A 25,252-nucleotide genomic window follows, 5' to 3' on the forward strand; every position below is an offset into this window, starting at 1 on the left:
CTGGCACAGGGACCACCGGAATACGATCCACCGGAACTGGGACCATGGAAGGACTGGGGCCCAGGCGGTCAATGAATTCCCAGAATCCCAGACTCCCCATAGTATCCATTACCTCCGGACAGAGGGGCATGTCGAGGCAGAGATTAAAAGTCTCCTTCCACTCTGCCTCATTGAGTCTAAAATGGTCCACCTCCATGAGGAACCTGCCTGCGAACTGTTGCACATCCGTCCCCTGTTGACGGATGTACCGGGAGTTCAGGTAACGCATCACCCGCAGGTTCTTCTCCCACTCCATAGGAGGGTACAGGGAGAAAAACGAAAACAACAAAAAAATACAAGTCCTGCTGAGTCCTCAAGTGGTTGGATCCTTCTGTCACGTCACAGACAAGGGAAAAGGGTGCGAGGACTCAAGTGCAGAAAATGATAATTTATTATAAAATAAAACAAACTCAAAACAAAACCCACGAGGGGGAAAAACACATAATAGAATAATATAAATACAAACTTAAACAAACCAACAGAATCACGGGGAGGACGGAAGACGCAGACATTACACAAGGATCCAACCCAGACTGACAAACACAAGGAGATTATAAAGGGAACAAACAAGGCAGATAATGAGGGAGAACAGGAGGGGCAAATAAACCAATAATCAGATAACAAGAAGGGCGGGGTTGACAGTAGACCGGAGACATGACAAAACCCACATGTGCACACAAGACAGGACAGGCATGTGACAATATATTAGGGGTGTAACGGTTCACAAAATTCACGGTTCGGTTCGATACGATACACTGGTGTCACGGTTTGGTTCGGTATGTTTTAGATACAGCAAAAAGAAAAAATTGGCAGATAAATTACCTTTTTTAATTATTTTTTTAATAAAACTTACAAAGTATGGATTTTTTTTTTTACATTGAACAATGACGGAGCTATACTTTACCCATCTTCTATGTAGTTACAGGAATAAGACATTAGCTTTTTACATTAGCTCTCTCCACACTTTTTTCACACACTACTGCTTCTGTCATCCCCCAAATCCTCACTTGTTTGACTCTCAAGGGGGCGTGTCTGAAGAACGTGGCTGTTCAGCTCCCATTCATCGGTAATGTAATGTGCCGTTACAGTCAGGTAGCTTTGTGTAGTCTTTGACGTCCAGCCTGTTCTCAGAGCAACCGCTGTTGCTTTGGCCAATTGGTTCTCTGTTTGTGCTTTTGTTTTTTGGGACAAAGCAGGAATTACTGGCTGAAATGGGCTCGTGAAGGAACATTGTAACGGGGATCAATTACTTTAAGCACGTTCTTAAAACTCCTTCTGCGGTGCGTTTTGCCACACACCCTGTTGTGCTTTCAAATATGCTGCGTTTGTAGTCCGCAACCGTTAACATGGGTACGGAAAAAATACGCGCCGCATAGACTACGCACTGCAGACGGAGTTTGTGTGAAAATGGGCGTAAGGTCTCATATCCGCGGCTATAAATGGGCCACTCGCCGCGGTGATGTCTTTTGCCATTTGAATAAGTTGGAAATGTCTGTCTTAATGCTGCGGGGATAGTTTGTGGGATAGTTTGTGGCTGTTTCTCCTTTTTATCGTCTTGTTGTCGGCGTAAATGAGTTGACATGGCATTAATTATTCCCGCTGCTGTACCATCATGTAGCAAATGCGACATACCGTTGTTTTTTAATCCATCACTCTTGCCAACACCATCATAGCTTACAAAGAATCCAAAGTTCACCCAAACACCAGACCCGTTGGTTATTGTAGGATCTTCTATTTCTGGTTTGTTAAACGCAATAGCCATTTTGCCACGAGCATTCAGCACGTAGCCTACTGAGTAAGCGAGCACCTGACTGAGCAGCCTAAAACATATTTGGTGTTTTTTTTTGTTTTTTTCTCTTCGGCGGTGTCAGGGGCATTGCCTGTTATGTCGTTTTGGTTATTGTTGAACGCATGTTATTATATTTCACACTCTTTTTTTATTTTTCCAAATCTAATTAATTATTCCGAGAACCGTTCGGTACATAATGCGTACCGCGTACCGAACCGAAAGCCTCGTACCGAACGGTTCAATACGAATACGCGTATCGTTACACCCCTAATATATATATATATATATATATATATATATATATATATATATATATATATATATATGTATATATGTGTATATATATATATATATATATATATATATATATATATATATATATATGTATATATATATATATGTATATGTATATGTGTATATGTATATATGTATATATATATATATATATATATATCTCAACAGGCCTTCGTGGCTCTAGTGGACCATCTTAGATATTGTGACGCATTTGGGGTAGAGGTACCTTCCCCCTGTACAATCTGCAATGTCCTTTCATCAATGTCCATATTCTGGGCAGTCTCTCCATCCTTCTGTACGGGTGCTGGCAACCCTGTAAAACAGTCCCCCACCAAAGGATACACACACCATACATTGTGAATATACCTTACAAAAATTAACCAGGGTTTTACAACAAATAAAACAAAACAGATAATAATATTAATAATAATACTAATAATTAGGGCTGTCAAACGATTCAAATATTTAATCGTGATTAATCACATGACTGTCATGAGTTAACTCTTGATTAATTGCAATTTAATCACAGATTTTTATATGTTGTAAATCTATCTTAAATTAAGTTTGAATTAAGTTTTTAATACTCTAATCAACATGGGTATGTGGACAAATATGCATGCTTTATACAAATGTAAGCTTATTATTAGTGAAACCAAACTTATTCAATAATAATCAATAATACAGCATGAAGAATAGATATGTATCAAAGGTAATATATGTTTATCAAAGAACTCGTTCATGTCCCTTAAGCTTAAGCTAAAAAATTCAGAATAAGCAGGGATTTCTCTCATTTTAAGAATATAAATAAAGGTAGTATTACTGGCAGTTTAGTTCAGAACAGGGCACAGTTTGTATGAAAAACTGGTAAGGTGAAAGCTGTCATGCAGACCTGTGAGCGCCCCAGTACCACACCATACCTGGAGGAGGTCCATATTCCACGACCCTAGGGCTGGGCGATATGACGAAATATATCGTCTGGACGATAGAAAATGTCTATCGTTTTATTTTAGGCTCTATCGCCTATGCCACGATAAGGCGTTTACAGCAGAATTTTACGTCAAGATGCACCTCACAGCACACCACGGCATGCCCATGCACGCTGCAATACATAAACAAACATGGAGGAAGACGGTAGTAGACGCGGTTCAGACCAGGGTAATAATTATGCCAGAGTGGTGGCATAAGCGCGCAAAACAAACTTCAGACACAGACGCTGCAACGGGCTTTTACGCGTGGCACACCATATAGCCATATATTGAAATATTTTAATGGCAGGTGTAGGGATGGCGAAAACTAAACATTTTCTTGACCGACCACCGAGCCTCATTAGCCGGTTGAAACCGGTTAACCGATTAGTTTAAAATATGCTGCGCTATTTGAAATAATAACAGCCGCGAGCCGCGCTCCCTCTCTCTGTGTCTCTCTGTCTCTCTCTCTCACACACATACACTCACTCGCCTCCCTTCCACTCACGTCACTTTTTTAAATCCCCCACAGCGCGAAACACGAGTCCCGCAAACGCGCCGCCGTGGAGCTTGTTTGTAATCTGAGGACAATGGCTCCTTAGTTTCGAAATGGTTTGGGTACAAGGTGATCGCGTTGAAAATAAAGGCATTTGTCTAGCGTTAGAAGCTCATTTGAAACATTGCCGCGGCTCATTTAAGAAAATGACAGCTCCGAAGAGACGCCGCTTTAGTTCGAGGTAGTGCTAACAATAATAAAGAAAGACGATCAACATCAACAATCATGTGTTACCACTGAAATGTAGATGTAAAATATTTCCAAATGTAAGTCCATCTTAAGCGAAATGCACGCTTCATACTGTCGTCTGCCCTGGCTCTAACCTCGAGTGTTTAGCCTGTTTACTTTTTGCAAACCTTGTGAGTGCGTGCCAAATGTTTTTATTGGTTTATTAAGTAGCCTACACACAGGCGAGTTATGAAAAAATGAGTGCGAGGGATATGTTCACTTCACACAAAAATATTTTGGAATGAGATGGCTAACTGTAGTAGCGTTTAGTCCACTGTATAATAGCCTAATTTAGAGATCACTTTTTTTTTTTACTGACAACTTTGATCGGTTAACGTTGATACGGTCAACCATCGGTCAAACGGTCATCGGTTAACATCCCTAGGCAGGTGTTAACTTTACCAACTGTCTTGCTTGAATAAAAGGTTCTAAATAAAATAAAAATGTAGTCCATACTACCTTTATTTGTTTTTTTATATCATTTCAAACTGCATTTCCACATTGCAATTTTGTATAGACTATTCATAAACTGAATTAACAGAAAAATTGCTATATCGTTATGTATATCGTTATCGGGATATCAAATGAGCTATATCGGGATATGAAATTTTGGCCATATCGCCGAGCCCTACACGACCCCTTTAAGAGATGCGTGCTTTCTATTGAACTACCGGTATTTTGCGTGTGCCCCGAACTTTGCCGCTATTCACGTGAACGGTGTAAAGAACACGGACTCGGGAGCGGTCTTGTTCAGAAAAGTAACCTGTGCATTCATTTTAGACAATTGTAATGCATTTAGTTCAATATAACACATGTACTGTAGCGCCCGTTTCACACATACTCCGTCTGCAGTGCGTGTGCGGTGCGTGTTGCGTTGCGTGTGCGGTGTAGGAGCCCCACACCCTGTAGTCCTTTCACATATGCTGCGTTTGCAGGCCGCAACTGATCCGCTTTTACATACCACAAACACAGCATTTATTAATGATTTTTTAATTTAAAATCCAGAAGTTGTTACTGATCTTGGCTCATCAGAATTGCAATTCTCTTTGTTTAATCTTTCTGAGTAGACAGGTTAACGTAGGCTACAAGCCTACATTTAAACAACATATTTTCAATTCATTAATTCATATTTATATATTAATATACTTTAGATTTAGCTCACACAAAAGGCAAAACATTTAAACATAGTTTATAGCCTAAAATCATAAACATTTAAAATTAGAAACTTAGAATAGTCTATTCAAAAACAGCCGACTCTCGTCTTTTCTTTCGTTTTTAAACCCTTTGAAAAGAAATCCTGCAGGTCAAAAATAACTTTGCATTTCACCTCCAAGAAAGTACGAGTGCTCTCCATTATGGCACATTTTTTTACCTAAATGCCAGGTAAGGTGTCGTTTTGTTGTTTTACTTGAGAAAAAAAGCCATGTGTTGACTTTGAAACAAGAGTATATTTTAAATGATATGCATCCGTGTTGAAATTACTAGATTTTCGCGTCAGTACATGTTTATTTTAATGCGAACAATGTTCTATCACTTTAATGCAGCAACGCAACGCAGCGCAGCGCAGCAAAAAATAGACTCGGTACGAAAACGATCCGTGCACTGCTGCAGACGCAACGCTCCTGGAACTGACTGACGGACCGCATCCGCGTGCAGTGTGAAAGCTGTCATCCGTTAACATGGGTATGGAAAAAAATACGCAACGCACACGCACTGCAGACGGAGTATGTGTGAAACGGGCGTAAGTGGTGATGTGTAAATGATTTACCTCAGACATGAGCAAGGGTGAGTTTCAGTGTATTCGCGCATTGCACTCGGACTGCAGAGAATGTGCTCAAGGTAAACAGAATTTTCTTTCGACCTGGTGTCTAATATGGTTAAAGTCCCAGTGAACCGGAAGTTGCAACCAACTTTATTTCAGTGATTTGACGTATTTCCGAGAGAAACAGAATACTAAATTAGCCGAACAGAGGGCGTGACTTGTTTCCCCCTCCCTGTGACCTGATTGGATATCCACAACTTTCCTGCAAGTCTTAGTAGGCGTCGCCATGACACTCGATACTTCCTTCATTCTCTACACACAACAGACGCGAATTTGCCAGGCTTCTGCCAAGCAGCGGCAGTCGTCAAAAGGACGAGCCGAGTTAAGACTGCTCTCGCCGGGGTTAATGAGCGCTGAGCGCCCGGGTCTCACCTCCGAAATCTTGCTTCCATAAACCATGCAACATAAACGGACCCGTTTGACATGTTGCCTAGCACCCTGAAGTGCATTGTAATAAAAATTGACATTTAAATGCTGTAAATGTAATTATTTAGTTTATATATTAGTTTAACCTATTTAAAATACTGCAGTAAAATGTCTGCGCCGCATAACTCACATGAACGGCTTAGTGCTACAGATATTAGTAAGTTCTTGTAATGGGTCCTGCACACTCTGCAATTTTTTTCAAAATCCTTTGCGAATGTCCCTTGTCAGACTGTACGAACATGATCGCCATGTCACACTGTAAGATCTCAGTTGACATTAATGTCAGACTGCACGATAGTGATCGGCGCGCTAAAAACGGACGCGCGCAAGAAAACTCACCCAGAGTTTTATATCATCAATGAATGACGCGTTCAGTGACAGTGAGCTGCATTACACGCGGGGCTGAAATGCTGGCTACAAAGAAATCTCTAGTACTCGTTTTGGTCATAGTTTGTCTTGAAAAACTGAGATATTTGACTGTCGTCGTAGGAGAAGTCACACTGCAGGATTGTGTGCCAAATCTTCTGACACTGCCAGAATTTCGTCTGAGGTAAAATTTGATCGCAGCGCTCATTAATCGGCTGCCGGTGAACATGTCAAACTAACGACCAAAGACGTCAGATTTTAGCCTAGGATCAGAGGAATCTTTTAGGATTTGCTAAATTTGTCCCAGACGGCCAAATCGTGGCCAAAATCGCACAGTGTGCACCCGGATCCAGTGTGTCAGATCCATGCGATCTGGGACATGTGATCATTTTGCCTGAAGCGTTGTTATAAAAGTTGCACAAATCCCATTACGTGTTGAGTCCAGTTTATGAAGGATTCTCGAGTGAAGTGCTTAGAACACAACCGCGACCTATCTGATATCCCTTCTTCCTCAAAATGCAAAAAATCGAGCCATCGCGACCACAACCAGGGATTTTTCGGTATTGGAAAAAGTGTTACGGGAGAGCCACAACCTAAAATGCACCTCCTAGCCATGTCTGTTTATTAGCTCGCGGGCAGCAGACTGTCAGTTGGAGGGGCGTGTTTAATGATGGCATGTCGAAGCCCAAGCCGTCAAACAGGCGTCATCAAAAAAGGCCTGCCAATGTAGGGGGAAGGAGCATTTTCAGATTTTGATTAAAGATTAACGAAGCCAAATAATTTTTTGATGCGGATTGACTTGCACGGATAGATTGTTCACCACAAAACTTGCAATTTGCGCTAGCAAAGTGAATATGGTCTATTTTGATTTCATGAGGACTTTAAACATATAAATATGGTACTGTTACAAGGTTCGTGTATGGGTTGGAATGAAGAAGACGGGGTCGGCGAGACTGGGACTGCACACTTTTATTTATCACACTTCTCTCAAACAAACAATGCACAAGGGCTTCTCTTTCAAATACTCAAAACTCGGTAGGCAACGTTTCTCAGCTCATCAGCTTTAGCTCATTCAATGCTCATTTCAAATGCTCAATGTCCAGTGGCAGTAGTAGCAGCAACAGTCCCAGTCCAGTGCTGCTTCCCAATTCGCCTACTTATACTACGTCCTAAAAGTATGTAATCTTTTTGTGAAAAAGTATATAATTTTGAGTGTGTAGCAGAAAAGTATGCAAGCTTCGGCACATACTACTTTTCTGTAGCTTAATTACGTGCATCCCGTCACCGTTTAACTGCCCTGTCAATCATCGTCAGATTCGTCACAGTTCAAATCCTCCACATTCAGATTAATCTCCTACCGTATCGGAGAGAAATGTAGCCGCACGTTGATCTGCCATTTGTGTGTCTTTAATCCAGAGACTCTCCTCATGCGTTTGCAGTTTAAATTAGGGATGTCCCGATCAGGTTTTTTTGCCCTCGAGTCTGAGTCCGAGTCATTTGATTTTGAGTATCTGCCGATACCGAGTCCCGATCCGATACTTCTATAATACATTAAAAAAAGAATAAAGAAGAGCGAAAAAACGAACCAGGATGTTCCTTATTTTTTATTTTATTCACCTTATTTCAACATTCAACAACTCTAACAAACAGAGCACTTCAGTGAGGTAGATTGAACAATCAAGTAATAAATAACAAATTCTTCACTTTTGGATTTTAGTGCTACAGTAAATATAAAAAACTTATTTAAAAAACAAACACTTGAAATGAAATCATCGTGATGATAACTGCCTACAATGACATAAATCAACTTTGGGGAAAAAATATTTGAAGTGTAATTTGACTGAAGTGTAATTAACAATGCTTTTCAGGTTTTTATAGGTCTAACATTAGTTTTTAGGTAGAGAAATTTAATAAAGTAGGCTAATGAAATGTAAAATAGCTGCATATTTAACTGTTTAAATTAAAGAATAATCCTTACAAAAGCTATTTAATCAAGAGCAGTGAGTGATTCCTTATCTTTTGTTTGACATTAAACAGACAGCAGTAAAGGTTACTGCCCCTTTAAGACCTAATGGAAGGCTCAGCGTCGTCTTTCTCGACTGTATAAAGTCCTCTTAAGGCATATTCAGACTATGTCTGCTTGGATACTCATCAAGATGGACATGCTGACATACTTCTTGTTTGAGTTGGTCCATTTAAGCGCAAGTCTTGAAAGAGAACTCAATATTTGCGCGCTGTGAGACGAGTGCGCGCTTTCAGATAATGCACAGAGACAGATCAGCGCGCGCGTTCTCATTCGTGTCTTCTGGCGAATATACACGGGTGATATAAGCGCTGTTGTAATGTATCACCGAGGAAACAGTATGTTTCTGTATCCATCTACAATAACATACATAAAGCATTATTTTCAAGTTACAACCCATATTATTGATGTGTCATCATGCTCACCTCACCCCAGAATATACATTATATCCGAGTCCTGATTGGGATGTAACGTCCGATTCCGATCGAGTCTGAAATCACGTGATCGGGCCCGATTTCCGATCATGTGATCGGATCGGGACATCCCTAGCTTTAATTAGAGTGAATTAAAATATAATGATGTTTAAATATAATGATGCATTTAAAAGTTTCGTTACAAAAGTTCACAATGCTCCTGCAGGTGAAATATAATGTGGACAACACTAAATAAATATATTTTTGTTAGGTTAAATATTGATAGTTGGTCACTCAAACCCCTTTATCTAAACCTCTCTTCTTAACCTTCGGACTCGCACATCCGCCATGTTTGTAGTTTTTTGACGCTTTTTATCCGCATTTGTAGTTCTAATCGACTCCTCGTCCAGCTCGCAATGGGTTGTGGGTAATATCAGCTGTTAGAGTGCACATCGATCAGTACTTCGAATTTGGACCGGAAATAGTAAACCATCCGGGTATCTTTGAAATACTCTTTTCAACATACTACGATTTGGGACATAGTAATTCTATTTTCGAATACTATTTAGTATGGATAGTATGCGAATTGGGATGCAGGGCTGGTCTCTCTCTCCCTCCTCTGTCTCCACTGCCTTTTAAAAGCCGGAATCTTTCAGCGCTGTGTAGTAATAGTGTTTCGTAATCGAGATCAGGCCTGATTAACCATCCGTGCTGCACATCTAAGACGAGTAGTACGGTTTCCTTGCGCTTCGGTTTGCCATTTCTCATATGCAACACAAATGGCAGGTCTTATCAGTTGGCAAATGCAACCACTACACCATTGCGGAAAATCAGCAAGTACTACTTTTGTGTGCACTACTGTAATCATTATGACTGCGAACATCTTCTATTACCACTTTAATAAGACTCTTTCCAATTAATTTAATTAATTCACTGTTTTAAATTAATACTGCTTTATAACTGGTCTGGATTTATGATTTAAAGCTGCAAAGTCCTGTCATGATGTAAAAAAATTACATCATGATGGCGCCGCGGATGGCCGCCTCGGTGTGGAGCTCCTCTGTTATTGTGTTGTTTTTCTTTGTTTGTTCTGCGCTTAGTCATTCTTTTCCGATCCGTTTTACCAAATACGAACTACTGGACATTAGGACACACACACCAGACAACATATCTACATTTTTTGAATATTCGGACGTTTTGCGGGACATTCTCGTTGGAGGGGCAGCTGTGTTTTTAAAACGCGCGGCCGGACGCAAACGAGGGAAGCGAGCCGGCGCGCTGGTTAAACTCCGCTCGCGCGGCCTCCGCACTGCACTCCCCAGTATTCATCTTGCGAATCTCCGATCCCTTCCTAACAAAACGGACGAACTTCTTCTCCTCTCCCGCATTAACAGGGACTTTAATAACTCTGCTGCACTGTGCTCACTGAAACCTGGCTGAGTGAAGCCATTCCGGACAACGGACTACATCTGCCGGGCTTCCAGCTGTTCAGAGCGGATCGCATCACGGAACTTACAGGGAAAACGAGAGGTGGTGGATTGTGTTTCTACATTAACGAAAGTTGGTGTTCAGATGTAACAACGCTGAAGAAGATGTGCTCTCCTAACTTAGAGGCGCTTTTCATAAACTGTAAACCTTTTTACTCGCCACGAGAGTTTTCCTCGTTCGTTCTCGTGAATGTTTACATTCCTCCAGACGCGTGTGTGAACGCGGCACTGCAGCAGCTGGCTGAACAAATCGCTGAAACAGAACAAAGCTACCCAGACTCTCTTTTAATCATTCTTGGAGATTTTAACAAAGCAAATCTCTCCCGTGAACTGCCAAAATACAGACAGCACGTTACATGTCCCACCAGAGACAGTAATATACTGGACCACTGTTATACAACAATAAAAGATGCATATCACTCCGTCCAACGGGCAGCTTTGGGGTTGTCTGATCACTGTGTGGTTCATCTTATACCGACCTACAGGCAGAAACTGAAATCAGCTAAACCTGTAATAAGGACTGTAAAAAGATGGACTAATGAAGCAGAGCAGGACTTACAAGCCTGCTTCGATTGCACTGATTGGACTGTTTTTGAAGCTGCTACCACCGATCTGGATGAGCTCACAGATACTGTAACATCATACATCAGTTTCTGTGAGGATACATGCATTCCTACCCAGTCATTCTTATCATTCACAAATGATAAACCATGGTTTACTGGGAAACTCAAACAGCTTCGTCATGCCAAAGAGGATGCTTACAGAAGTGGGGATAAGATCTTGTATAACCAAGCCAGGAACAGACTGACAAAGGAGATCAGAGTTGCTAAAACAAGCTACTCTGAAAAGCTGAAAAACCAGTTTTCAGCCAACGACCCTGCATCAGTCTGGAAAGGCCTGAGGAACATCACCAACTACAAGTCACCATCCCCCCGAGCTGTAGAGAATCCACAACTGGCTGATGATCTGAATGCATTCTACTGCAGGTTTGAAAAGCCCAGTCTCACACCTCACACCCACCCTGATCTGCACTTCACACCCTCACCATCACCTCCTGCACCCCCTCTCCTCCCCCCTCCTGCCATCCAACCTGAGCTTAAGGTCTGTGTGGAGGACGTGAGCCGAGTCTTCAAAAAACAGAAGACCAAGAAAGCTTCAGGCCCAGACGGCATCTCATCTGCTTGTTTGAAAGCCTGCGCTGACCAACTGGCCCCAGTCTTCACGCAGATCTTCAACAGATCATTGGAGCAGTGTGAAGTTCCCAGCTGCTTCAAACACTCCACTATCATTCCCGTCCCCAAAAAAACCAAAATCACTGGACTAAATGACTACAGACCTGTTGCTCTCACGTCTGTTGTCATGAAGTCATTTGAAAGACTGGTATTGGCCCACCTAAAGGACATCACTGGACCCTTGCTGGATCCTCTTCAATTTGCCTACAGAGCAAACAGGTCTGTGGATGATGCAGTCAACATTGGACTGCATTATATCCTGCAACATCTCGACAGACCTGGGACCTATGCAAGGATCCTATTTGTGGACTTCAGTTCGGCCTTTAATACCATCATGCCTGATCTCCTCTCAGCCAAACTGACCCAGCTCTCCATACCATCCTCAATCTGTCAATGGATCTCTAGCTTCCTGACAGACCGGCAGCAGCGAGTGAGACTGGGTAAACTCACATCCAGCACTCTTACAATCAGCACTGGTGCCCCCCAGGGAGTGCGTTCTCTCCCCACTGCTCTTCTCCCTGTACACCAATGACTGCACTTCTAAAGACTCCTCTGTCAAGCTCCTGAAATTTGCAGATGACACCACTGTCATCGGCCTTATCCAGAACGGTGACGAGTCTGCTTACAGACTGGAGGTTGAACAGCTGGCTGTCTGGTGCAGTTATAACAACCTTGAGCTGAATGCGCTCAAAACGGTGGAGATGATAGTGGACTTCAGGAGGAACATCCCAGCACTCCCCCCACTCACCATCATGAACAGCACTGTGGACGCAGTGGAGTCATTCAGGTTCCTGGGAACTACCATCTCTCAGGACCTGAAGTGGGTCAATCACATCGACTCCAATGTGAAAAAGGCTCAGCAGAGACTGTACTTCCTTCGTCAGCTGAGGAAGTTCAACCTGCCACAGGACCTGCTGATTCAGTTCTACTCAGCTGTCATTGAGTCGGTTATATGCACCTCCATCACTGTCTGGTTTGGTTCAGCTACCAAATCAGACATCAGGAGACTGCAACGTACCATCCGGACTGCAGAGAGGATTATTGGTGCCAAACTGCCAACCCTCCAGGACCTGTACTCTTCCAGAGTGAGGAAGAGAGCGGGTAAAATCATCACAGACTCCACTCACCCCGGACACCTCTTGTTTGAACTGTTACCGTCAGGACGGCGACTCCGATCACTGGCCACTAGAACATCTAGGCATAGGAACAGTTTCTTCCCACAGGCCATTTCCCTCTTGAACAGTTATCCCCCCCCCCCCCCCCCAAGGCAAATGCCTGTAAGTGCAATTATTCCCACTTTTTAGTGCAATATCTCCTAAACTCAGGTGATTACTTATATTACTTATATTATTTATTATTTATATTTATTCTCTCCACCCAAATACTGTAAATGCTCATAATCTACGTCTTCTGACTAAACGTAACCGTGACCTTATACTGTTCATATTTTTATTCATATTTTTATTCTTAGAATTTTTTTATTACCGTGTTGTATTGTATTGTTTATGTGCACTGGAAGCTTCAGCACCAAAAAAAATTCCTTGTGTGTGAAAGCACACTTGGCAATAAAGCTCTTTCTGATTCTGATTCTGATTCAAATAAAGCTCCCTCAATGTCAGCTGTCTCCTAACAAGCTGTTGATCTTAAAGGGGGGGTGAAACACCCAGTTTCAGTCAATCTCATGTCAATCTTGAGTACCTATAATCTTGAGTACTACCTACCTGTAGTATTGCATCCTTCATATCTCCAAAAAGTCTTTAGTTTTATCATATTTATAAAAGAAATATAGGCTGTACCGAGTCTTTCCGGAAAAAAACGAGCGCCTGGAGGATTATCGTGTGGGCGGAGCTAAAGAATGACGTCCTCAAGCGTGTACAGATAATGATCCAGAATCAAATCTGAGGCTGAAATAAATTGAACAGGAGAAACGGCAACTTCAGGACGTCCGTCTCTGTGGTATGTACTGTATTTAGGGGCCTGTCAACATTTCTGTGTCTTTACAAGCAGTTTATGAGGACATGATTCAGTTTATGGACTATTGTATGCGACTAGACCTTAGAAGTAGCAAGCAAAACGGTTTTGCACGTCATAGTCAGAATAGTGTAACGTTATACAGAACAACAATGGAGTAACCGTTAGCGCATTTGAATGACGAAGCACTCTATCGTGTTGTTTACTGATGTTAACTCACGCGACAAGCCAATAGCAGAGACATTTGAAGCAGATTTACTCACCTGCTGCTTCCAAAGCAGGACTGAACCTTTATCGCTGGGACCGCTCCGTCAAAAACACACTTCTTTGGTATGATTTGTTGAAGTCCTGTGACAGCAGTGGCGTGTAACTTAAATCCACTTTGAGACGTGACTGAAGCGATGCTTTGAAGCTTCCCGTAATTTCTGCGTTCAAATCGGTTCAAATGTAGCGCTGCCTTCCCGGAATGCTGTGCTGAAGTGTTGAAGTCGCTCGACGTCACCCATAGGAATAAAGTGGAGCGCGGCGTGCGACATAAGTCTTCACGGAGGACTGGATCTGCAGTTGAGAGCAGTGTTTACGGCATGCATTTCCTCTCTCTCGCTCTAGTGCGGGCGCAGAGCCCGTACGGCCCATACAAGGACCTTGCGTTCTATTAACGTCAAGTGGACCCATACTCGAAAAAAACTCTCCAAAACTTGTGAGAAACCGGAAGGAGTATTTTTAACACAGAAATACTCCATCAAACGTCCAACATTAGTTTTTGAAACTTTGTCTATGTTTAGGATGGGAATCCAAGTCTTTAACAGTGTAAAAAGCTCAGTATGCATGAAACAGCATTTCACCCCCCCTTTAACCAGATGTGAAAATAAGGGAGACTTACAAAATGTGCAATGGGGGTCTCTAGGACCAAGTTTGAAAACCACTGCTGTATTGAGTATAAGATCTGTAGATGGGACGGGCAACTCTAGTCCTGGAGAGCCACTATTCTGCATACTTTAGCTCCATTTTTAATCAAACACTTGCAAAATTCAACCTAACCACAAAATGTCATCCCAAGGCTTCAGGACTTCTTGAAAATTACAGGCAGGCGACTTTGATTAGGGATGAAACTTAACATTGCCAGACAGTGGCCCTTCAGGACCAAAGCTGCCAACCCCTGATCCATAGGATAGGGTATATAACACAGATTGTTGGTTTTGATATTTTAAATGTCTAAATGGTTTTGTCTGTTTTTGCCATAGATCTGATGGCAGTGAAGGGGGTGACTCATCATGACCTCATTGAAAGGGAAGAGAAAGACCATTATGATAAACATCATGATTTCATGACTGGAGAAGGATTGACATGGGCTAAAAAGACTTCCTCACAAAAAAGAGTTCAAAAGACAGGAACAAAAAGCTATTTCACCTGCCAACAGTGTGGTAAGTGTTTTACTCAAACAGGAAGCCTTATAGTCCACATGAGAGTTCACACTGGAGAGAAGCCGTACACCTGCCAACAGTGTGGAAAGAGCTTTAGACACAAAGGAGACCTCAAAATCCACATGAGAATTCACACTGGAGAGAAGCCTTACAACTGCCAACAGTGTGGAAAGAAATTCAAACAAAAAGGAGACCTTAAAATCCACATGAGAGTTCATACTGGAGAGAAGCCGTACAAATGCCAACAGTGTGGAAAGAGTTTTAGTGGAAAAGGTAATCTTGAAGTCCACATGAGAATTCATACTGGAGAGAGCCCATTCACCTGCCAACAGTGTGGAAAGAGTTTCACTCAAAAGGGAGGCCTTATAATCCACATGAGAATTCACACTGGAGAGAAGCCTTACACCTGTAGTCTTTGTGAGACTGGCTTCATACGGAAAGTAAGCCTTAGGGAACACATGAATGTTCACACTGGAGAAAAGCCATTTGCATGTGAGCAGTGTGGAAAGAGTTTCCGACGTAAATTAACCCTTACTAACCACATGAGAATTCACACTGGAGAGAAGCCATTCACCTGTTCTCTGTGTGGGAATGGCTTCACACGGAAAGTAAGCCTTAGGGAACACATGAATATTCACACTGGAGAGAAGCCTTACACCTGTACTCTGTGTGGGAATGGCTTCATACGAAAAGTAAGCCTTAGGGAACACATGAGAATTCACACTGGAGAGAAGCCATTTACCAGTGTGGAAAAAGTTTCAGATATAAAGATAACATTAAGGGGCACATGAGGATTCGCGAGAGAGAGAAAAGTTTAAGATGTTGTTAGTGAGGAATAAGTTTCAGACAGGAAGCACCATGAGAATCATGTGATTCAGAGAGAAGTTCCCATGTTTTCCCTCAAATAAGTTTTATAAAAATTTGGACTTTAAAGAAGGATTGCAAATACAAGGATACAAGTATTTAAAAAAAAACAGTCACCTTACCTGACCTGTTTACATTAAATTATTCGAGAAAAAAATATGAAATATTACAATATGAAATTATTCAAACAGTATCAATTTTTTGTTAGATGTAGAGTGGAAGTCATCTCTCCAAGCAATAACTTGACCGTAGGCACCTCCTTCTTCTTCCAGAACAACAGTAGTCATTTCTTAGCTGTAGTTAAAATGTACGCAAGCAGTTTGTGTTGTCCTCCTGATAATGGATGCCCATGTTCAGAAAGTCCAAGGATGATCAATGCTGGGTCAGGTTGCATTTGTACCCTGAACATTTCTGAAAGCACATCAAAAATTCCATTCAAGTAACTCTGTATTCTTGAGCAAAAAATAAAACTATGGGACAAATCTGCATATACTGAATTACATTTGTCACAATTAGGTGAGACATTTGGAAGAATTCCTTGCAGTTTTTAAATAATGTAGTGTATATGATCTTAAACCGAATAAGGCAGTGTCTAGAATTGCTAGAATGGTAAATGGACTGCATTTGTATATAGCCACATATCCTCAGAAATTTCCACTCTGAGTTATTTCTCCCAGTCTTCCTTTAGGTGTTTGCCCTTATAGTCCACAGACTCCGGATTAGAGTCATATGGCTGAAAAAGTCATGCAAGATTCCCCTGGATCTCATCTTCCCTTGATGATGATTCATGGCAACTCTTAGAACCAGAGGTGGAGTGATAAGGTCACCAGTGGGTGGAGTTTGTTCTGTTGCATGGATGGGGAAAAACTGTGAGAGGGGTGCTTGATGTCTCTGGCAGGATTTTCTTGGGAGGCGATTAAAGTCCTCATGAAATCAAAATTGACCCTGTTTACTTTGTTAGCACACGTTACAGGTCTTAGGGTGAACAATTAATCCCTGCACGTTAATACCTAGAAAACAAATTGTTTTCCGGTAATCTTTCATCTAAATCTAAAAAGTTACTTCAGGGTCGTGGCATCTCTTATTAGGCATAAAAATAGACTGTAGTAATGAAATGATTAAACATGACAGATTTAACCGGTTAACTAATAATAGCAGAGTTCTAAGAGGGTGTTTCTCAATACACAAAGTTTGGTGATTGCCTGGATCTCAACTCCGAAAACATCAGATCAAATTTTCAAATAGGTGTTATCTTTAAAAATAAACCACAGATTTAATCTTGGGGGGGGGGGGGGGGGGAGGAGACACTAAATTTCAGTCAATCTCATGTCAATTTTGAGTACCTATAGAGTAGTATTGCATCCCTCTTATCTCCGAAAAGTCTTTAGATTTATTATATTTATAAAATAAATATGGGCTGTACCGTATCGTGTGGGCGGAGCTAAAGAATTACGATCGCGAACAAAGCGGTGACGTCCTCAAGCGTGGAGAAACCCTTACTATCGATCTCAGCTAATAGATATGATCCAGAATCTGATTCGGAGGCTGAAATAGAAACAGCAACATCATGACGTCTCTGTGGTATGTACTGTATTTAGTGGCCTGTCAACATTTGTGTCTTTACTCGCAGTTTATGAGGACATGATTCGGTTTATGGACTATTGTATGCGACTAAGTTAAACCTTAGCAGTAGCAAGCAAAACAGTTTTGCACGTCAGACTAGTGTAACATTATACATAGAACAGCAATGAAGTCCGTTAGAGCATTTGAATGATGAAGTATGCGATCGTGTCGTTTACTGATGTTTACTCACGCAACGATAAGCAACAGCATAGACATTTGAAGCAGTTTTACTCACCGGCTGCTTCCAAAGCAGGACCGAACCTTTATTGCTGGGACCGCTCCGTCAAAAACACACTTCTTGGAGTGTGGAGATCCACTTTGCGATGCGACTAAAGCAATATTGTGAAGCTTCCCGTCATTTCTGCGTTCAAATCGGTTCAAATGCAGCGCTGCCTTCCCGGAATGCTGTGCTGAAGCGATGAAGTCGCTTAATCTCAATGGAGGAATGAAGTGGAGCGCGGCGCAGACTATAACCGACATAAGTGTTCATGGACGACTGGATCTGCAGCTTGAGAGCAGTGTTTATGGGTTCTCGCTCTAGTCACACGCATGCGCGCGCACCCTACCGGGAGAAGAGCCCGTACGGCCCATACTAGGACCTTCCGGTTTTTTAAAGGGGGGGTGAAATGCTGTTTCATGCATACTGAGCTCTACTGAGCATACTGAGCACTTCTCCCGGTAGGGTGGGTGCGCGCGTGCGCGCGTCACTAGAGCGAGAGAGGAAATGCATGCCGTAAACACTGCTCTCAGCTGCAGATCCAGTCGTCCGTGAACACTAATGTCGGTTATAGTCTGCGCTGCGCTCCACTTCATTCCTCCACTTTGACATTAAGCGACTTCAACGCTTCAGCACAGCATTCCGGGAAGGCAGCGCTGCATTTGAACCGATTTGAACGCAGAAATGCTTCAGTCGCATCGCAAAGTGGATCTCCACACTCCAAGAAGTGTGTTTTTGACGGAGCCGTCCCAACTATAAAGGTTCGGTCCTGCTTTGGAAGCAGCCGGTAAGTAAAACTGCTTCAAATGTCTGTGCTGTTGCTTATCGTCACGTATGTAAACATCAGTAAACGACACGATCGCATGCTTCGTCATTCAAATGCGCTAACGGACTTCATTGCTGTTCTATGTAACGTTATAACGTTACACTAGTCTGACGTGCAAAACCGTTTTGCTTGCTACTAAGGTTTGGTCGCATACAATAGTCCATAAACCGAATCATGTCCTCATAAACTGAGAGTAAAGACAAATGTTGACAGGCCACTAAATACAGTACATACCAAAGAGACGGACGTCCTGCTGTTGCTGTTTCTATTTCAGCCTCCGAATTAGATTCTGGATCATATCTATTAGCTGAGATCGATAGCCATGGGTTTCTCCGCGCTTGAGGACGTCACCGCTTTGCGCGCTCGTCATTCTTTAGCTCCGCCCACACGATACGCCTCCAGGCGCTCGTTTTTTTCCGGAAAGATTCGGTACAGCCTATATTTCTTTTATAAATATAATAAAACTAAAGACTTTTCGGAGATATGAAGGATGCAATACTACTCTATAGGTACTCAAGATTGACAGGAGATTGACTGAAACTGAGTGTTTCAACCCCCCCCCCCCCTTAACGTCAAGCTGACCCATACTCAAAAAAAAAAACTCTCCGAAACTTGTGAGCAACCGGAAAAATATTTTTAACACAGAAATACTCCGTCAAACGTCCAACATTAGTTTTTGAAACTGTGTCTATGTTTAGGATGGGAATCCAAGTCTTTAACAGTGTAAAAAGCTTAGTATGCATGAAACAGCATTTCACCCCCCCTTTAAAGATTTGAGTACATTCTCACCTGTAAAACTCTTCATGACACATTAACAGTAGTAGTATTATTAAATTACACAGGTTTTCTCAACCGTTATTGACGCTTGCTGGATGGTGCGAGATGCATTCTGGGATACCGATCTGTCTGAAGTCTACACAAGTCTCCTCTCAATGCATCATCAATAAAAGAGGCAGGTCAAGGACACATCCGGGGATTTAAACTGTACTCAGGTAGATGTGAACTTTGTATTGTTCATGGGCAGCGAATGACGATTCACAAGAACACAAGTACAGACAAGAACACATATTGAGAAACGGCTAGAGACAGTAAGAGTAAGTGGTGACAGAAAGAGATGAGACTGCCTTAATTCTGCTCGGACATAATGGCATCCACAGCTGACAGGTGTAACAGGAATCATGGGAGTGTCGTCTTCAACTCCACAGCCAAAAATGAGAAAAAAAATCATGTTCATGGATGAGCTAATGTAGTAAAGTTATTTAAAATATATACAAATAATAAAAGAGATGACAGTTGCATGTATTGGTGAAATACATATTTAAATACATGTTGTCCAATGATGAGCTGAAAATATTAGGAAACTACTAAAGACTGAGAGACTTTGTCTAAAAGATAAGACTGTTTGGATGAAGAAAACATTTATACCAGATATGAATTCATTTGAAATGCAAATAATGACAAATGTAAAATAAATTAACCTTTAGAGTCCATACATGTCAGTATTGAAATGCATATAAATATTTTTTCTGATAATAAAATGTGGACATATAAAGTTCATATAAGTCTAAAAACGTAGAAAATAGGTATAAAATGTCAAAAAATACAATTGTCCTTGAATCAGTAGATTTATTTTCATGAAATCTTTTTATTGACATTATACGGGTCACATTTCCCATTTTAAAGTCATAAACTAATAAATTATGATAAACATGATAAAGTCTAAAGACATAAGCCATAAGAAGAAAGCTTTTGTTTGATGGTTATATCTAAATATAACCATCAAAGCTCGGTCTCTCTACACTCTCAAACTACATATATCTGCATATATCCAGACCACAGTGCCCCACAGAAACCTTGTTATTTGCTTGTGAAGTTTTGGTATTTCCTCATTAATTTTAATTTTAATGTGTTTTCTATATTTTATATATACAAATAGTAAAAATTAATGTTGGGTACTGTCTTGATTTAGAGTAATTTAACATGTTTACAACTCTGAATTTTGTCATCTTTGTAATTTTTTATTAAAATATATATTTCTATGTAAATTCCCATACACTTTTGTGATTTTAGACTCAGCAGTAACTGGGACTTTTATTTTGGTCTCGGTGTGTGACGTCATAAAGTCGTGCCACGCTCCTGCGTCTGTTGAGATTCTGCTGAAAATAGGTTTGTGCTCTAAGCTTTCAAAGTTTTTGAAGCGATAGAAACCGTTTGAAGCGAAGCCGAATTAATGATACATTATTAAATGTATAACTGCATTTATTTTTTAACATTTATTAGCGCTGTGTGAGTAAAGTAACATTATAAACTCATCAGTAACAGAAGCAGCGGCTCATTTCGTTCTTTATCGTGAATCAGTTCAAACATGAATTCAGCCTCTGGCAAATGACGAGAGAACCTGAGCTTTAGACTCTCCAAGTCAATTGAACAGATTGATTCACTACAAATGATTCCGTGGTTCGAAGCACTCCATTTCTATCTCAATTTCCACAAATAGTTAAATAGATAAACTGATTTTTTTTTTGTATAATTTGAATTCTTTCGTTATGTTTTTGTGTTCGTTTTGAGTGTTTTTGTCTCATCAGGTGATTTAAGTCCATTAACTAAACAACTTATTTTGTTTAATATAAAGTGCGTTACAAATAAAATGTATTATTATTAACTGAACAAGAGGTGATTCAGTGTGGATTTGTTTCTGCTAATTAATCTCATCTTAAACAGGGCAGAGTTTTCAAAGGCTTTTGAAGACATAAAGATGGCGTTTATTAAAGTGGAGATTGAAGACAAAAAGATGACATTTAAAGAGGAGACTGAAGACACAAAGATGGATTTTATTAAAGAGGAGAGTGAATACAATATTGAAGGAACATTGAAAGTGAAACATGAAGAAACTGAGGAACAAACAGGTTAGTTTCGTTCTCAAAGCTGAACCCAATCACTTGATCCTTATTAAAATATCCAGCTTTACAGAAATTAACAATATTTTTGAAGGATTGATACCTTTTGGAGAATTTTCCATCTTTTCTTGGCTTTTTTTATGGACATTAATACAAATTTTGACTTGGGGTGCCCAAACTTTCGATCCCCAATAATGTGTATTTTTGTTAATTGTGGGTGTGGGTGTGGGTGTGGGTCCTTCTCAAAAAATGTGCATATTGTGATAAAGTTAATTATTTTCCAAAATGTAGGCTAATGATAAAATTTTTACTTTCATATATTTTAGATTCATTGCACAACAAATGAAATATTTCAGGTATTTTATTGTTTTAATACTGATGATTTTGGCATACAGCTCATGAAAACCCAAAATTCCTATCTCAAAAAAATTAGCATATCATGAAAATGTTCTCTAAACAAGCTAATAACTTAATCATCTGAATCAACTAATTAACTCTAAACACCTGCAAAAGATTCCTGAGGCTTTTAAAAACTCCCAGCCTAGTTCATTACTCAAAACTGCAATGATGGGTAAGACTGCGGACCTGACTGCTGTCCAGAAGGCCATCATTGACACCCTCAAGTGAGAGGGTAAGACACAGAAAGAAATTTCTGAACGAATAGGCTGTTCCCAGAGTGCTGTATCAAGGCACCTCAGTGGGAAGTCTGTGGGAAGGGTGGCAAAAAACACTGCACGAGAAGAGGTGACCGGACCCTGAGGAAGATTGTGGAGAAGGACCGATTCCAGACCTTGGGGGACCTGCGGAAGCACTGGAATGAGTCTGGAGTAGAAACATCCAGAGCCACCGTGCACAGGCGTGTGCAGGAAATGGGCTACAGGTGCCAAAACCACTGGTAAATGGTTTACTGACCATGGTATTACTGTACTCTCCTGACCTGAACCCGATAGAGAATCTGTGGGATATTGTGAAGAGAAAGTTGAGAGACGCAAGACCCAACACTCTGGATGAGCTTAAGGCCGCTATCGAAGCATCCTGGGCCTCCAGAACACCTCAGCAGTGCCACAGGCTGATTGCCTCCATGCCACGCCGCATTGAAGCAGTCATTTCTGCAAATGGATTCCCGACCAAGTAATGAGTGCATAACTGAACATAATTATTTGAAGGTTGACTTTTTTTGTATTAAAAATACTTTTCTTTTATTGGTCGGATGAAATATGCAATTTTTTTTAAAATAGGAATTTTGGGTTTTCATGAGCTGTATGCCAAAATCATCAGTATTAAAACAATAAAAGACCTGAAATATTTCAGTTGGTGTGCAATGAATCTAAATTCTATGAAAGTTTAATTTTTATCATTACATTATGGAAAATAATGAACTTTATTACAATATGCAATTTTCTTTTTAGAAGGACCTGTATATGTATATATATATATATATATATATATATATATATATATATATATATATATATATATATATATATATATATATATATAAACAAAAGGTAAACAATTAACAAACTAACACATTATATAAGATATTTTGGGTTTTATTTAGCCGTAGTCACGTGACATAGGTGTGTTTTGAATCACGCTTCGGATCATTCGACTCCAAACATCTGTGCTTTGGATCGCGCAAAGCTTCGGAACTGCAGTTTTGTGTCCCTGACATGCACGTGAAACCGAAAGTATAATTTATTTGTCTCATCTCGGTCTGTATCGGAGCACGCACGCTGCCTTTGGAATGACACATTCACTCATCACACAAGTCAAGCACTCGCACTTTGGATCTATCATTTATGAGCAAAGTTACAGTGATATATTAGTTAGCTAGTTGAGTAACTTACCTTTTCGACATGCTACATAGGTGAGGTACTGAGAGCCAACGTTTTCACCATTCTTCTTGAGAAGAGCGACCGCTCTCTCATAGGCAGTAAAGGGGACCTCACTCCACAATATGGTAAGCAGTGTTAATTAACTTCACCATGCGCAGGATTGTGTCATTGTTGGCTCGTTGTGTCCAGTAATGAAGTGGCCCAGCTGATGTGTTGTCCTCTACCCGCTTTGCCAACACACACTGTAAATGTTGGTGGCTTTTTTCATGGGCATCTAAGGCCTGTGTTCTGTAGTTTTGTGTTCCCTTGTAAAATGACAAAAGCTTGGTCGGCTTTTGTTGGAAATTGTCGGCAAACTAAACAGTACATGCTAGGGCTGCAAGATATTGGAAAAAAATTACATTGCGATATTTTTCCCCCCAACGATATATATTGCGATATTGAGAGCTATCAATCCAGGCTAAAGTCAATAATTACCATTCCGTGATATTAATAATTTCACTAATAAGCAAGCTTCATTACAAGTGACAAAAAGAAATGTTGGAAAGTATGTGCAAACATGAAACTAAACCTCCAGTAGGTGGCAGCAGGTGACCGTCTTAATGAGTGAGTCATTGAGTCGTTCATTCAAACGCTGAATCGTTCACGCTTGTTGCTGTGAGTGAGACGCCTTACGGGTCTGCTGTGAACGATTTTCACTACTGAAATAGAACAACAACACTAAATATTGCATCTAAAATGTAAGTGACTAAGTGAATGTTAATTAGTTGTTTATGGAACTGTCATATGAAATCAGTGTCATTTTAAGTCGTGATGGAATTCAGGAAAACGCTCTAGTGTTGTGATTTCTCCTCGAGAGGCTGCACGAACGTGAACAGCGCAACCTTATTATCATCAGCTCATTATATATTATCCACAATCGATCGCCACTTACACAAAATTAATGCACAAACAATCTTGCATTTTGGTGATTCACTAGTTATTTTTTGTTTTAATCAGGCTCTTGTCCGTCAGGCAAGTAAAATTCTCTTTCACTTGTCCCTTCAAAACACCCACATGTCCCGGACAAGCGTTAATGTCGAGCCCTGCTTTGTATTCGTCGTAAAGAGCTTTGTGGTGCCGTTTTAAGTGATCAGACAAATTGGTGGTGTTTTCTTGTTTTGTGGCCACAAGACACTCCATGCAAAGTACCTCTTTTTGGTCAACATCCTCCTTTATGTAGCCAAAATAGTCCCAAAAAGATGATTTCTGGTACAAATTTTTTTTTTCCTCTTCGGATCCTCTTCGTCGCGCATTTTAGCAGTCAATTTTTGGCCGTGAGCAGCGGCACAGCGAACCAATCACTGTGCAGGCATTAGGAACGTGCATGTCACTCCATCAACAAACTCGTGTTTACTGTGTGCTCCCGTTCTCTTTATACACTATGGGCTACTACCCTTCACATTGCATGTTCCGGCGATGTGACTATCGCTCACGCGCACATTGCGATGTCGATGTTAAAACGTTCAGCCCTAGTGCATGCCCTCGTCACCTTTATCCACCCAAGTGTACTGTTTTCCATGACACAAGGAATGTTCTTTTTCTCTTATCAGCTTCGTAGTTATATGCCATTTTAATACGTAATTAAAAAAAATTAAGTAACGTTGACACTCTTCGCGCCACTGGGTATGATGTTTGTTTTGCCTTTGCGGATGGCAACTTGCCTGACGTAGTCTTTTACTGGCCCCAGGCCATTGGGCCATTGCTTATGTTGAGCCCTGTTTATAGCATCAAATAACTAACTAAAACTAAACTTATTTAAAAATTGAACACTTAAAATTAACTCATCTACAATGAGCCTACAATGACCTAAACTAACTCTGGGGAAAAAAATATTTGAAGTGTAGTTTGTCTCGCGTCCATTCGAAAACACAGAGGGGAGGCTATCCTGGAACCGGCCATCTGGGCGTGAT

At 40.9% G+C, this 25,252-nt stretch overlaps 1 protein-coding gene across 1 annotated transcript in view; it reads left to right on the forward strand.

The window, feature by feature from the left end:
• The window catches only part of LOC137049036 (zinc finger protein 271-like), a 36,489-nt gene that overhangs the window by 4,807 nt on the left and 6,430 nt on the right, over positions 1 to 25,252 (forward strand). The window contains exons 3-5 of the mRNA XM_067427432.1: positions 14,856 to 15,825; positions 21,248 to 21,471; positions 23,333 to 23,425. Coding sequence (XP_067283533.1) covers positions 14,856 to 15,825; positions 21,248 to 21,471; positions 23,333 to 23,425 — 1,287 coding nt within the window. The remainder of the gene's footprint in view (positions 1 to 14,855; positions 15,826 to 21,247; positions 21,472 to 23,332; positions 23,426 to 25,252) is intronic.

This window comes from Pseudorasbora parva, chromosome 20 (assembly GCF_024679245.1).
Source record: "Pseudorasbora parva isolate DD20220531a chromosome 20, ASM2467924v1, whole genome shotgun sequence".
Lineage (NCBI taxonomy): Eukaryota > Metazoa > Chordata > Actinopteri > Cypriniformes > Gobionidae > Pseudorasbora > Pseudorasbora parva.